Here is a 15,741-nt window from a genome sequence, read left to right as displayed (position 1 = left end):
ATGATGATGAAGACTTGGATCATTTTCTCCGGAAATGCCCGGTGCTCTTGGATTTACGGGAAATTTATTTGCGTGGGATTAATTTGATGCTTCCGGGTATTCTACAAAATAGTAACCCAACCACAATATTTCGAGTGGGAGTATATATAGATAAATCTTTAATAAAAAGAAAAAGTTTTATATGATTAATTTCTTTTGTAGCTAGATTAGGTACTTTTTGCGTTGAATTCTGTTTTTTTGTGCGTGTTCGTACTGTTGTTAATTTCCTTGCTTGTTTGTTATTTATTTATATTTTTGTGTGTATATGGCCCACGGGTTTTTGAAATACACCTATCTATCTATCTATCTATCTATATTTATTGCTTTCCCAGGAAAAAATCGAACAACATTATGTAATAAACTAAAAACTACATTATATATATGCGTTGTAAATAAACTATATCATATATTAAACTCAAGAGCCACATAAATGGCAAAAGTTCTCTTCTCACCATTTTTTAACATAAAAAAATATTCATTAAATAATAACACAAAAACTAAATTATTATTTTTCCCCAAAAAGAAGAAATAATTAATCTTAAAAAAAAAATTAGAAATTTTTTCCCTCGTCACAGCCTACCAACTTCCCTGCGTCCTTGCAACCCCTCCCAAAAACCCACAAATTTCAACTGCTCATTTCAATAAAAAATTTCTTTGACTTTCTTTTAAACAAAATTAAGTTACCGGGTGACCTTTCCAAACTTAAAGAACATTGTTTCTAATAGCAAAACCCGACCCCGTTGAATGTCAAACTTCATGAACCAGAGGATCAGCGTTTCTTGTTCCATTTTCATAATAAGAACAAGAATTAATTTAACAGCTTCGGTCTTTCATGCCTTATCGTACCGATGGACGAACTATTTGTTGTGTCTTTTCCTTTCTTTATTTTTCTTTAAAGTTAACCGATCATGTTTTATTTTTTAGAAGGATATCTGGAGGCAATTTCTTCTGGTGTGCTAAGCTCGAATCAGTCACTGAGTTCAGATGTACTATATACTTTCTTGCAGGTGAGGCTTTTTGTAGTATTAAGTATGCTTATCTTTACTCCATCTTGAAGTATATAATTACAGAACTGAAACCTGTAATAAAGGGAAAAATGCGTAATTCTCAATTCGCACAAAAATCTAATGGGAGATATATTAAGTTAAATTGATCTTCCAAACGGGAATACGGAGCCCAGAATTAGTCCCCTTTGTGGCAAATTTGGGTGACAAGGTTGCTACCTGTCATTATAAAAAAAAACGAGTAACTGAAATTTCGATTTGACGTCCTGTGTGACAGATGGGGCTTTGGTTATACTTAATAATTATACTAATTATATACTATTTATATTAATTGGTTATACTTTGATTAAACCTAATCATTTAATATTCATTAAACTTATAACTTATAATCCAATATAACTTAATTCTTGTTGCACACCTTATTAATAAAAATGGAATGACTTCATATAAAAATTGAAGGGGACATTAGTGACTTGGATGAATCTTACATAAAATTGTCGGAACAAGTAGAAAAGATCCCAACTAGAAATATGAAATTTTATGGGACTTTCAGCTCGAATTGATCAAATAAGGTATTGTTTGTGAGCTTGATATGGGGTAGGGAAAGAAAATAGCAATGGTAGTACAGTTCTACTCCTCTGCAGGCACAAAAACCTAATAATAAACATTATTTTGTTTATCACAAAATGGCCCATTAATTCCCATTACACGGCAGCTGAAATGATTGCTTACTCTGTTGGTTATGTTGTTGTGAGTTGCAGATCACTAGAAACATCAGGATATTGGGGCATATATGAATAGTTTTATTTAGTATTAAAAGCTTAGATCAACATCTGGTAATTTAGAAATGATTGGTGCCTATCAGGCGCTTGTAACGTTGAAGAACTTTAGATTGAGAGTTGAAGGGGGGATGGGGTGTAAGAACAGTTTAACATTTTATAGGAAAGTTTAGAATTTGATTTTGAAGAGTGATTTTAGAAAAGTAATTCCCCCAAAAAAGTATTCAATTGGTTTTGATGTTTGGGCAAAATTTGTAGTCTTGTTATTTTTCTTCTTTTTACCTAAACCACGGGCTTTAAAAATCTTATTAATTACGGGCGATTAGTTTCATTATGATCCCAATACCAATTTTTATGCAATTTAATTGTATATTCGTAAGTTTTCAAAGTGTAAACTCATGTTTGTTTGTGTGGAGAAGATGAATAGAATTATTTTTGCATAATCGTTTGTAAAGTAGCTGACAATATAAATTTACCTTTGTATTTGGCATTTGTTAGTTCGCAGTTTAGGTAGTTATTACATTAGTAATCTTCATGACGAAATTTTGAGAGGAACGGCCCAAGAACAGTTGGATATGAAATTGAAGACTTTATGCTAGGAAATTTATGGGAAGCGGTCAGTTCGGACTGGTCCCAGTTTAAATCGCGAAAGGGGTTCTGTTAGAGATAAACAGAGTATTAAAGAGAGATGAATTGTATATTTTCAAGATGTATTAATCCATATCTTCGTAGGAAATAATTTTAAAAATATGAAAGAGTTTTTAGCAATTTAGGTGTGAAAGAAGATTTGTCTACGTAGGAAAATTAGAGAAGGTTTTAAAATTGACAAGCAATAAGGCAAGCAATACAGTCGAGATAGTATGGTAAATGAGTCTATGACATATGGTGGATGCAAAATTAGAGATAAGGACCATTGTGAGTGTAATCTTTCATAAAAGAGTCTTTAGGCCCGTTCAGAAGGAGATTTTACTAATACCGAGATTTAGCTAGTGTTAATTTGAGCCAGTCAGGTTTTTCATAGAATTTCCTGAGTGGTTGAAATATTCTATTTGGCTTAAATTAGCGCCAGCGAAATCTAGTTATTAGTAAAATATAACTGTGAATTTCGGGAGCTTAGGAAAACTTGTTTCTTAAGAAAGGCAATAAGCTTGAAAACGGTGATTTGGCATCCGCTTTCGTTTCATAGTAGCAAGCGTGCTTTGCGTGATGATACTTATAAGCTAAGAAACCTATTGATAAATTCTTAAGAGAAGTATCTTTTCGTTTTCGGAAAGGAGGGGTTGACAAAAATGTCGACGAAACTGTCAAGGTTAATCTAAGAACTAAGCAGGCCAGAATTAGCAGAATATGAACGGTGATTCACGTGTAAATCTTGAAGCATACTCTACCCAGTTAGAGCTTAAATTGCCACAACGCTACATAAATCCCGGCTACTCAAGGTATAGTTATTCATTAGAAATACAAGAACCTGAATGTCATACCGATGAAACTGATTTAAGTTGGTGGCACCTCGTTGGTAGCCCTTGTTTTAATTTTTGTATTTCAATTTATTGGCGCTATCTTTGTATTTTAATTAAAGGAATTTCCTCTTTATGGGGTATTATGTTTATTTCTTTCGATATTTACACATTTTTTCATGACCTCGTCTTCGGCTACTCTATTGATGTTGTGTTTGTCTGTGTGAGGTTTCTTAGTGCTAAGCAGTAATGTAAGGGTTGGCTTTCATTCATGTGCATGTCTATTGTAGTATGAAGGAAGGAAGCTATTCTTCTGTTTGTCTCATTCCTAATATTTTACCCAAAAATTTGTTTTTATTTTGTGAAATGTTGATATTTTATGAAATCTCTTTTTTTATTTCGTGTCAGATTCTTTTTTCTATTCAAGTTATCTTCTATTATTGTACGCCTTGTATCAGTAGTTTTTTACTGACATTACTAACTGATTACATCAAGTAAGTCTTATAGAAAGTCTTTATTACCTAATGTATGTATATGTTCTGATTTCATGTCCTATTTTTCCTTCCCTAGGTTTTTACAAACGAGCCAAGATCCTTATACACATTATCAGAAAAGTTGATTCAGAATGTTCTTGGCGGAATATGTGTGGTACTCTCCACTGGTAGTGGAATTGATCCTACACGCAATGCTCTTGGTATGTTTTTATATATTTAAAATATTTCTGTGTGTTGTAAGGCCAAAATTTTCGCAGATAAATATAAAGACTACTTGAATTCAGCTCTCTCCGTCCCGAGTCGTCTTCGGAATTCTCTTCTTAAGCGACTGTATATACCTCTCGGTCATCTGCTGGATGTAGAAATGTCAATAAATGGAGAGATATGAATCTTCTGTCAACCTCTTTGGACGGTGACCTCGAGGGTTAGAACCGTAAGTTTGACCTCCAAAGATGATCAGAGACAGGTTTGACCCAACCTTTGGGCATTGACGAACCATTAAATCTGATAAAGCTGTATCTTCCAGAGGTTTTTTTTTTGGATTTGGTGACGTTGAAGAAGGTCCAGTTTGAGACTGTATTAGTGTTTATAAGTCTGGCGATGGACCAGGATGAGAAGTGGTTAGTTTTCAGAAGGGAGGGGGATGGGTCCAAGTTTTTCATTTTCGCGCTGACCAGAAGGAACTCTCAGATTTCAAAACAAATATTATATGAAGTAGGATATAGGGGTAACCCTAAGTTCTGGTTATGAGTACATCCACAGAATATGATCTTAGATCTGTGCCAGATTTGGGGAGAGAAGTTAGAGCTTTTATCCTAGTTTTATCTTTAGGGTAGCAGGACTCAATCCAACTTGTCCGGGAAAGAGGGGGGGGGGCTAAATTATATTCTTCAGCACAAATGTTTGACGGCAAGGAAGGGGGAAGGATTTTATTTTTATTTTTTATTACGAGATATGCCACAACTCTTCTTTGAATTTCAACAAAACCTGGCGAAAAGTGGGAGGTAGTTCCACATTTTTGGATCGGTTTTTCAGCTTTTTCGGTTGTGACCTGACTCCTTTAGGATCGAGAGCTCTTAGTTGTGCCTTTGGTAGGCTTAGGATCAATACTACCTTTATGCTGAAAGAGAATTTGTTGCATTACATCACAAGGATTTCCACTAAACTTGGTTGTTGGGTGTCAATCAAACTTAGTCGTAAGCAGCCATTGAGATCCTAGTTATATATATTATTTGAGTCTGGGACTAATGCTACCTGTATGAGGGAGGAGGAAGGTGAGTCTATACCCTACGGGGACGTCAAATCCCATCCAAAATAAGGGAGAGTAGAACTAGGCATATGATGGTGTCTTTCTGTTGTATGCACCTTATCGGGTTTAAAAATCTCTTGCCATATATATGTGCATTTCAAAGCTGGTAAAACCATATACAAAATTGATACCAATAGACATGATAAATAACCATATACAAATAAATAAAAGAAGACTCATATTTTCAAGCCTTTAAGCCCTTTAAAATAAAATTGCCTATTGCCGCTATGTATCTAGGGGACGTTAATTTAATGATCGCTAGTAGTTGCTTATCGTTACTACTATTAAACAAATCTCCCCTTAGATTTGCCAAGTCACTGCATCTGAAAGAAAAATGTCTCAATCCATCCCTCAAAATTCCGCATAGTGGCCAAATTCCTGATCCATTCGGAAAATTAAGATCCCTTAAACTTGTTAAAAGTGGTAGACAATTGGCTCGAGCCTGAATCCAAATTCTAATATATTTAATTGATAAATTTAAGTTGTAATAATATTCTTCACCAAAACTCTCTTTAACACTTCTATAGAAAAGCACTTGATATAGTCGAAGCTTCGTGCCAGAACCCCAATGTTTAATCTCTTGGTCCTCTTGCCTTGTCATTAAATATCTCAGGAAAACATTTGCACTTTTTTTGGGGCCTTGGCCGTAATTCCTTGTACAGGAAAAACCGCTTCCATGTAGCAGTTTTTTCGTTCATCTGATGTGTCCCCGAAGATTTTATATTCAGCTTTAGCAATTAGTCATACGCGGCTCTGGCTAGCCTGTTTTCTGCATAACGAAATAACCTTACACAGAAATTTACCATCTGTATTAACCTATTATTTCCCAATGAAAATAATCCCAAGTCATATTTTATAATGGGATTATGCGTTTTTTTCTGCAGTCCGTTGATTCGTTGATAACACAGGAGCTGAGACGATTCTATTTGTTTAGCCGAGTCTGTCCTCCAAAGTTCAGCCCTGCAATGAAGAGTTGGCATTATTTTGGATTTGAATACCTGTTTTGGCATCTTTAGGCTATTAGCTTCCATTCAACTACTATTTTTATATAGTGTGAACAGGACTACTTTGCCTTTTGCAAAACTGGCTGTAGTAATTGTTCTTCCAGGAGCCATTAGCTCAAAATTGAAAACCCAAATTACTTGCTTTATTACTACCTTTCCTATTTACTCTTTCCTATTAAAATGAAATTTGCAGGTATGTTCATTATTGCTTCTTTGTTTACTAAAACCATAACTTTCATTTTATCAACATTTTTAATTGCAATATTTTGACATCCAGGTAATTCGAGGCAAGACTTAAAAGTTTCTGGATGTCATCTTGAGATCTTCCCATCAGTGCAATGTCATATGTAAAGAAAAGCATTGAAAAGGCCATATTCCATAGATTTACTGTTGGGGCCCACCAACTGTGAAAGAAAAACCTACCATATCATTAATTTCTAGAGAAAATAACCTAGGTGGTACTGAGCTACCTTGCCTCGGACCTATGTTGGTATAGAAAATCCTGGGAATACCATTCCTGAAACCTGTTACCCTGTTTTTTGTCTCCTCATACATGGATTGGAAAAGACTAACTATTTTATTATGTAATCCTAATTTAACCAAAACTACTATACTTAGTAATTAAACTATTTGAAATAAAAATTCGATTTACTGTTGAATAGCCGGATCTAAAGCCTCCCTATTGTTCTATCATTGCTCTTTTTCTATCCACCCAATCAATTTTTCTATCCTCAATGTCTTATCGATAACCCTTTCCAATATCTAGAATTCTTTTGAAGGCTCTAGTATGCCTGTAGTTCCTGTGTAATATGGGGTTCCTTTATTTTGCAAAGTGGGAATATTAGAGATTCCTTCCATGGCTCAGGCCGAATCATATTAACAAACTCTAAGTTAAATAAACTCACAATAACTGGTATTCAACTGTCTTTCAAAAGTTTATATATTCTTGCGAGTATACTATCTGGCCTAGAAGCCTATAATTAACATCTGGCACAGGAGTTTATATGTACCATGTGGCCCAGATGTATACCATCTGACCCAGGAGTTTATATGTACCATGTGGCCCAGATGTATACTATCTGGCCCAGGAGCTTATTTGTACCATCTGGTCCAGATGTATACCATCTGGCCCAGGAGCTTATATGTAACATCTGGCCCGTATGTATACCATCTGGCCCAGGAGCTTATATGTACTATCTGGCCCAGATGTATACCATTTGGCCCAGGAGCGATATCCAGCAGATTTATTTAGTGTTTCCTCGACCTCTTCTTTTGTTTTTGTAGTGCATATCTCTTGGTCCTCTTCTTATGCACTCTATTCTGTTGGGATATTCTACGCACTCTATATCAGACAGTCTTATGTCACCGTCCGGACTATTTGGCCATTGCAAGGAAGACAAATTACTATCTGGTTCTTCAAAATGTGATGGACACGATTCCAGACTAGGAGAGTTCTTTTATTTATTAATTTACCAGTTGATTTCAAATTTTTAAACTTTCCAGAAATATATTCTGTTACAAGTTTGAAACAACTCTAGGGGTTTTCTGCCTCCTTATATTCGAAATTTTTCTTTTTTTCATCAAATAATTTACTTGGAAGGCTGGGGGAAATTTGCTAAACCTTGCCAACAGTTTCAGTAATTGTTTTAACATATTTTTATTTTATGACCTCTGTGAGGGTAAGGCTCTTTTTTTGTTATACACCTTCGTCAGAAGGGCTCATCAGATCTCTGTTAATATATGTTGGGGCTTGCAGATATGGGTTTAGTTATGTCTTTAAGAGGTTCAGGTTTAACCTGGTAGTTTATAGAGTATTTGCAGCTCGAAAAAGCTCATTATTACTTTTTTAGGGTTGTTGACCAAGAATCTTGTGTCTTTTGTCTCCAGACCAACAAGTCTTGTGTTTTTGAATTTTATTGTAGGATCCCATCTTCCTGGGCATATTCCTATTCATCACCATGGTCATATTCACATACTACTTGACACAGCTCTGTAAACTCCGCCATCAATAATTTTTAAGGCGTCTATTTGCAACATAAAGAATAATTTGTATGCTAGAATTTAAGTTCGAGTTTGTAAACTCGAATTTCCTAAAGTTTTTACAAGCTCGTGTCCAAAAAACCAAAAAAAAAATAGTTCTTTTTTGGATTAAAAATTTGGACACTCACTTCCAAATGTTGGGAATCAACTTTTATTCGAAGTAAAACTTGAAGAACTTCAAAATCTCCATGTATAGAAACTGAATGATTTATCTTTAGCCCTGGGTTGTTTATTTGTTCATGACAAAAATCTAAGAAAGATTATCATCCCAAGCAATTCATGCTCTACAATTCTTTCGAAATTATTTTAAAAACAATTATAATCAGTTTGTTTTTATTGGAATATATTCTTAAGTGTTTGTCTATTAGCCTATAAATAATGTATTTTAGTTTATTATAATATATTTATTATAATACATCCCAAATAATTTACTGTATTATGAATAGTAGTTTTTGAACTAGTTTTTAATCAAAGACCGAAATAAAGTTCGAGTCTGAAAATTTTGAGTTTTCTCAAACTCTTCCTAATACCCTTAGAATCTAATAATTGAGCTTTTTGGATGCCGAGAGTCGTTCCTAGGGGGAACGGAGCTGGTTCAGCTGCCCTAGGTGTCACAGCTGAGGGGGAAGGGCGCGCTGCAGCTGGGGGACTTCCGGCTTTGGTTAAAGTTTTCTATTGATTCGGCTATTTTGGCTTATATTTGAGTCGAGAGGGGGTGCTGTAGCTAATTTTTCTCCGAGCACCACCAACCCTATTAACGGCTCTGTGGATACCTAATTGTTCAATTTGGTTTTTTACAAATATTTCCATATTTTGACTAATAAAACTTCTAAATAAAACTTTTAATCTAACTTATAAAAGAAATTGGCAATTTAAAGCTAAATATTTTCTTTTTAAACCTTAAGACCGAGTCTACGTATATTAAAGCATACTAAATACGTAAAGCAAGCCGCAAAAACTCCTGGATATTACATACGCTCATCGACTTGGCATATTCTTTTTCTTCTTAACTGGTCTTTTTAGTATTGTCTTGTGATAGTTTAGTCTAACTCTTTTGTTTGTTTTAATTGATTTTTTTTTAGCATTGTTAAGGCTATTTACATCCTCCCAGACACATCGTCACTTCTTGTTCTTCTTTATGGAAAATCCGTCTGGCATGTCTGTATTTGATGCACTGAAAGCCTGTATCATCCACAAAGAGACCGATTTCCAGGTAAATATACTTTACAGTTTAATTGACTTGTCCGAATCTCTTGTCTCCAACTAATAAATGTCTTGAGTATTTATACAGGAAAAACATTGTATTCCAATTTATGAGCTTCAAGAAGAAAATGTAAGCAATCTTAATATTTTATGAAGAGGATGCTTCCAAATCCTCCTTCTGCGTATGCACCTGAAAAGACAGTCTTTTCGTACCTAAGAATTTATTTATTTCCTAATTTTTTCAAAGTTTAACAGCGTCAAAATTCCATTACATTGTCCACAAGTTCATTTTTGCGCTTGAAAATTCTGTTCACCTAAATTTTACACTCTAATATGGTTTTGCCTTCTTATCTGGTCATTTCTAAACATTTCTGTTTAATTTACTTTTGATCAATGAAAAGCATACAGGTACGATGAAATTTTTTCTTTTTGTCAATCTTCCGCCAAAAAGAGAATGAGTAAATAAATACGAAACGCCGGAAACAAGTTGGAATTTAACAATCCCGACACTGATTGATTTTTGGCGCTTCTTTTGATTAAGTTTCTTGAAATAGTTTAACGGATTTTCATATAATTTTTCGAAATGCAAGTAGGTTCATAACTAGCACATATTCTCAGTATGTTTCCTCCCAAATGCTCATTAAGATTCAGTGACTTTTAGGTGTTTCTCCCTTTTTATGGCACTTGGTATTAACCCCATACTAAATGTATGGGGAAGAAAGCTCCTGGTGTTTTGTGGGGAACATGGTCTGATGATTGCGAACGGTAGGTTTGGGAATGATAAGGGCAGTGGCGAGTTCACTTGCCTTTCGGGTCCAACTCCAAGTGTTGTAGATTATGCGCTAATTAATACGCAATTTGTACCTGAATCAATAAATATGGGAGTATTAGATTTAGTTGGATCTGATCATAGAGCTATTATGCTTGAGGTAAAGATTGGGCAGTTTGTGAACCACGGTTCACGAGTAAGAAATTTCTATAATGCAGATTATAGAAAAATAGGTTTAGAAAAACGAATTAGAAATGATTTAACAGATAAAGATATAGAGGCATTTAGAAGGGAGCTCTTGGACTCGCATGTAAAAAATAAGTTGAAAGCGTTAGAAGACAATGAAAAAGATGCACATAGTGTAATTATGCTGTTAAATGAAATAATGGGCAGTTGTGCAGAATCATGTGGCCTGACTAAAAAATTAAAAAAGAATGAGGGATATTTTGACTTGGATTGCAAGTTAATGAAAGAAGAAGCAAAATATTTATTAAATCGTTTGAATGAATTTGATAGCGCGGAAGATCAAAGTCTAAAATTGGCTAAATATAAAGATAAAAGAAGAGAATATAAAAGTTTAATAAAAAGAAAAAAAAAAGAGTACGAGAATAAGAAGAAACTGGCTATTGCTGATGATTTTAGAAATAAAGATTTTAAAAAGTTTTGGGGTTATATAAAGAATGATAGTGGAAGGAGAAATGTTAATACCCAGGCTGTTCCGAAAGCTGATTCATGGCCTGATTACCTAAATAATTTAGAAGGTGTTTGTGCAGATCTTCAGGAGGTAGCGCATACCCCAGAGATGGCTATTTATCCCATGAGAGAACATGATTACGATTTAGTTGGTGATGTGAATGGCCAAGAGATTAAGTCAATATTTAAGAATTTAAAAGGTGGTACTGCTGCGGGTGTTGATGGTATACCAATATTGTTATTTAAGAATTTTCTTTCCATTTTGATGCCGATAATTGTTCTTCTTTTTTAATAAGGTGTTAAGGTCAGGGCAATGGCCAAGCGCTTGGAAGACATCATTGTTTATACCACTTTTTAAGAGAGGAAACCCGAAGGCTCATGAAAATTATCGTTTAATAGCACTTGTCCCTGCTTTAAGTAAGGTTTTGGAGAAAATTTCAGGACAGGGTATGGGACGACAGATAGTGTGTTTATTTTAAAGGCATTAATAGATAAATATGGAAAGGGTAAAACTTGTCTTTATGTGGGATTTCTGGATCTCCATAAGGCTTTTGATAGTGTCGACAGAGAGTTATTGAAGGATGCCATGCTAAATGTTGGCCTTCCCCATTCATTTGTTAGATTGATAGTGAGCATGTATACTTGTGTGAGTGGAATCATTCAAGTTGGTAATAGGTTTTCGAAGCTTTTTGATATTAAGCGGGGAGTAAAACAGGGCAGCACCCTTTCACCTAAGTTGTTTAATATTTTTATTAATGATGTTGTTAATTTTCTAGAGAATAGATGGGCTCCGAAAGTTAGCCTAGGGACTCAAAAACTATCTCTCTTATTATTTGCAGATGATATTGCTTTGGTGGCTAATAAACCGCAAGATCTACAGACTCTTTTGAATCTCATCGAAGAATATTTGCATATAAAAAAGTTAAGGCTGAGTACTGAAAAGAGCGAAGTTGTTATTTTTAAAAAAAGGAAGGTTGGGGACGATGAAAAATATACATGTAAATTTAATAATAAGGAACTATTTATAAGTAAAAGAATAAAATATTTAGGCTTTATCTTATCGGATAATGGAAGCCTAAGGAGTCATGTTGATGAAACAATTAAGAGAGGTAGGGTGGCCATGTCAGCTATATTTAGAAACCCGACGATAATGGGGATCAAAAACCTAAAAATGCATAAAAGAGTATTTAACACAAAAATTTTACCCGTGATAGAATATGGAGCAGAGATATGGGGTGGAGAAACGGTGCAGCAACTGGAGTCCCTTCAGCTCCAGTATTATAAAAGAGTGTTTGGTCTACATCAGACAACTCATTCACAGATTCTGAAAGGTGATATGGGCCTGTTTTCTTTAAAGCTACGTAGGTATATTTTAATGCTTAGATTCTGGTTGAAGTTAACTAAGAGTAATGAAGATAGACTAGTAAGAGCGGCATATGAAGAGATGTTGAAATGTGGTTTAAAAACCTCGTGGCCATCCCAAATTAAATCATTGCTAGAAAAAGTATGAATGCCTTATTTATGGAATAGTGGTCTTTGCTCTCGTGATGTACCAACAAATTTAGAAAGCCAGGTACGATTTATATTAGAGAGTCAGGAAATTCAGCATTGGCAAGGGCTGGTTTTTGATTCTACAACCCTGCAACATTATAATCAGGCAAAACCTAGTTTTGGGGAGGAAGTTTATTTTAAATTTAACTTACCGGCTATGATTCTACGTCGTTGGATTCAGCTTAGGGCAAATTGTCTCCAATCCAGAACAGGCAAAAAACATTCGACAAAAATAAAATGATAGTTGGTCCTGATAGGCGGTATGTTTGTCCCCTTTTCTAAGATGATGATGAAGACTTGGATCATTTTCTCCAGAAATGCCCGGTGCTCTTGGATTTACGGGAAATTTATTTGCATGGGGTTAATTTGATGCTTCCGGGTATTCTACAAAATAGTAACCCAACCACAATATTTCGAGTGGGAGTATATGTAGATAAATCTTTAATAAGAAGAAAAAGTTTTATATGATTAATTTCTTTTGTAGTTAGATTAGGTACTTTTTGCGTTGAATTCTTTTTTGCGTGTTCGTACTGTTGTTAATTTCCTTGCTTGTTTGTTATTTATTTATATTTTTGTGTATATGGCCCACGGGTTTTTTGAAATACACTTATCTATCTATCTATCTATAGCAGTCGCCAATTCTGTCGGTCTTTCTGTCTGTCTGTCGGTCCCGGTTTTGCTACTTTAGGCACTTCCAGGTAAGCTAGGACGATGAAATTTGGCAAGCGTATCAGGGACCGGACCAGATTAAATTAGAAATAGTCGTTTTCCCGATTTGACCATCTGGGGGGGAGTGGGGGTCCGGTTAATTCGCAAAAAATAGAAAAAATGAAGTATTTTTAACTTATCAGCGGGTGATTGGATCTTAATGAAATTTCATGTTTGGAATGATATTGTGTTTCAGAGCTCTTATTTTAAATCCCGACCGGATCTGATGTCATTGGGGGGAGTTGGAAGGGGGAAACCTAAAATCTTGGAAAACACTTAGAGTGGAGGGATCGGGATGAAACTTGATGGGAAAAATAAGCGCAAGTCCCAGATACATGATTGACATAATCGGAACTGATTTGCTCTCTTTGGGGTAGTTGGGGGGGGGGAAGTAATTCTTAAAATTAGCAAAATGAGGTATTTTCAACTTACGAACGGGTGATTGGATCTCAATGAAATTTGATGTTTAGAAGGATATCGTGTCTTAGAGCTCTTATTTTAAATCCCGACCGGATCTGGCGATGGGGGCGGGGAGTTGGGAGGGGGAAACCTAAAACTTGGAAAACACTTAGAGTGGAGGGATCGGGATGAAACATGGTGGGAAAAATAAACACAAGTCCTAGATAGATGATTGACATAAACGGAACGAATCCGTTCTCTTTTGGGTAGTTGGGGGGGGGGGGGTATTTCTGAAAAAATGAGGTATTTTTAACTTACGAACGGGTGATCGGATCTCAATGAAATTTGATATTTAGAAGGATATCGTGGCTCAGAGCTCTTATTTTAAACCCGACCGGATCTGGTGACATTGGGGGGGGGGAGTTGGGAGGGAGAAACCTAAAAATTGGAAAACACTTAGAGTGGAGGGATCGGGATGAAACTTGGTGGAAAAAAACACGAGTCCTAGATACATGATTGACATAACCAGAACGGATCCGCTCTCTTTGGTGTAGTTGGGGGGGGGGGGGGGGTTAATTGTGAAAAATTAGAAAAAATGAGGTATTTTTAACTTACGAACGGGTGATTGGATCTCCATGAAATTTGATTTTTAGAAGAATATCGTGTCTCAAAGCTCTTATTTTAAATCCTGACCGGATCTGGTGACATTGGGGGAAGTTTGGGGTGGGGAAACCTATGATGGGAAACACAAAAAAACGCTTAGATTGGAGGGATTGGGATGAAACTTGGTTGGAAAAATAAGCAGAAGTCTTGCATACGTGATTTACATAATTGGAACGGATCCGCTCAATTGCAGGGGGGGGGGTAATTCTGAAAAATAAGAAAAATGATGTATTTTTAACTTACGAAGGAGTGATCGGATCTTCATGAAACTTCATATTTAGAAGGACCTCGTAACTCCGATATCTTATTTTAAATCTCAACCGGATCAAGCGTAATTGGGGGGGGGGCATTTGGGGGGACCGGAAATCTTAAAAAATACTTAAAGCGGTGAGATCAGGATGAAACTGGATGGGACGAATAGAAACCTGTCTAAGATACGTGACTGACATAACTGGACCGGATCTGCTCTCTTTGGTGGAATTGGGGGGGGGGGGTAATTTTGAAAATTGAGGTATTTGTAACTTACGAAAGGGTGACCAGATCTTAATGAAATTTGATATTTAGAAGGATCTTGTGCTTTAAAGCTCTAATTTTAAATTCCGACCAGATCCTGTGACATTGGGGGGAGTTGGAGGGGGAAACCAGAATTCTTGGAAAACGTGAAAATTGGGGTATTTTTATCTTACGAATAGATGATCGGATCTTAATGAAATTTGATTTTTAGAAAGAATTCATGTCTCAGAGCTCCTATTTCAAATCCCGACCAGATCGTTTGACATTGGGGGGAGTTGGAGGGGGAAATCTTGGAAAAACACTTGGAGTGTAGGAATCGGGATGAAGCTTGGTGGATAGAATAAACAAATGTCCTTGATACGTGATTGATAGAATCGTACTGGATTCGCTCTCTTTGGGGGAGTTGGGGGGAGGAGTTCAGTGATTTGGTGAGTTTGGTGCTTCTCGACGTGCTAGGACGATGAAAATTGATAGGTGTGTCAGGGAGCTGCACAATTTGACTTGATAAAGTCGTTTTCCCAGATTCGACCATCTAGGGGGCTAAAGGGAGAGGAAAAATTAGAAAAATAAATCAATCTATTGATTCATAGAATTTTGTTAGAGCTCATACCATATGATCCCTTGGCTCTTAGCTCTTCTCGCCTCGTCACAAGTGCCATATGAGCTCTTAGCTCTTGTTTAGAATTTCGGTTACTATTGAGCTGGGTCGCTTCTTACTTGTAGTTTGTTGTCACCAACTGTTTGATAAAGTATGTATTCACTTCAATAACAAATACTACGTGTAAACAATATGGGCAAGTTCCACAGCTTATAGCCCTTTCTGGTATATGATGGGTGCTGTCCCCCCTCTCCTAAACACCTCACTCTTCACGCTGAATTCCTAGTTAGTAAATAAATAAACATTTTCATGTTCTAATTAAGTAAACCTTGTATTTTGGGAGTCGTTATTAATTAATTACAACAGAATTCAAATATTAGTGTAAAGAGAGTGATGTTGAGGAAGTGATAATTCCCTTCATTTACGTAATGATTTATGTTCGTTTTAAGTTATTATGCTCCTGTTTACTTTCAGTTAAAAAACAATTTCTAATGTTTTTTTATTGCCGGGAAATCCGG

At 35.7% G+C, this 15,741-nt stretch overlaps 1 protein-coding gene across 3 annotated transcripts in view; it reads left to right on the top strand.

Annotated features, from left to right (window-relative positions):
- The window catches only part of LOC136026091 (uncharacterized), a 194,780-nt gene that overhangs the window by 34,911 nt on the left and 144,128 nt on the right, over positions 1 to 15,741 (top strand). For all 3 annotated transcript variants that reach the window (XM_065702315.1, XM_065702313.1, XM_065702314.1), the window contains exons 5-7: positions 964 to 1,046; positions 3,850 to 3,973; positions 9,209 to 9,339. In XM_065702315.1, coding sequence (XP_065558387.1) covers positions 964 to 1,046; positions 3,850 to 3,973; positions 9,209 to 9,339 — 338 coding nt within the window. The remainder of the gene's footprint in view (positions 1 to 963; positions 1,047 to 3,849; positions 3,974 to 9,208; positions 9,340 to 15,741) is intronic.

Source organism: Artemia franciscana, chromosome 4 (assembly GCF_032884065.1).
Source record: "Artemia franciscana chromosome 4, ASM3288406v1, whole genome shotgun sequence".
In the NCBI taxonomy this organism is placed as follows: Eukaryota; Metazoa; Arthropoda; class Branchiopoda; order Anostraca; family Artemiidae; genus Artemia; species Artemia franciscana.
The sequence above is the reverse complement of the archived record's forward strand: the minus strand, read 5'-3'. Positions and strand labels throughout refer to the sequence as shown.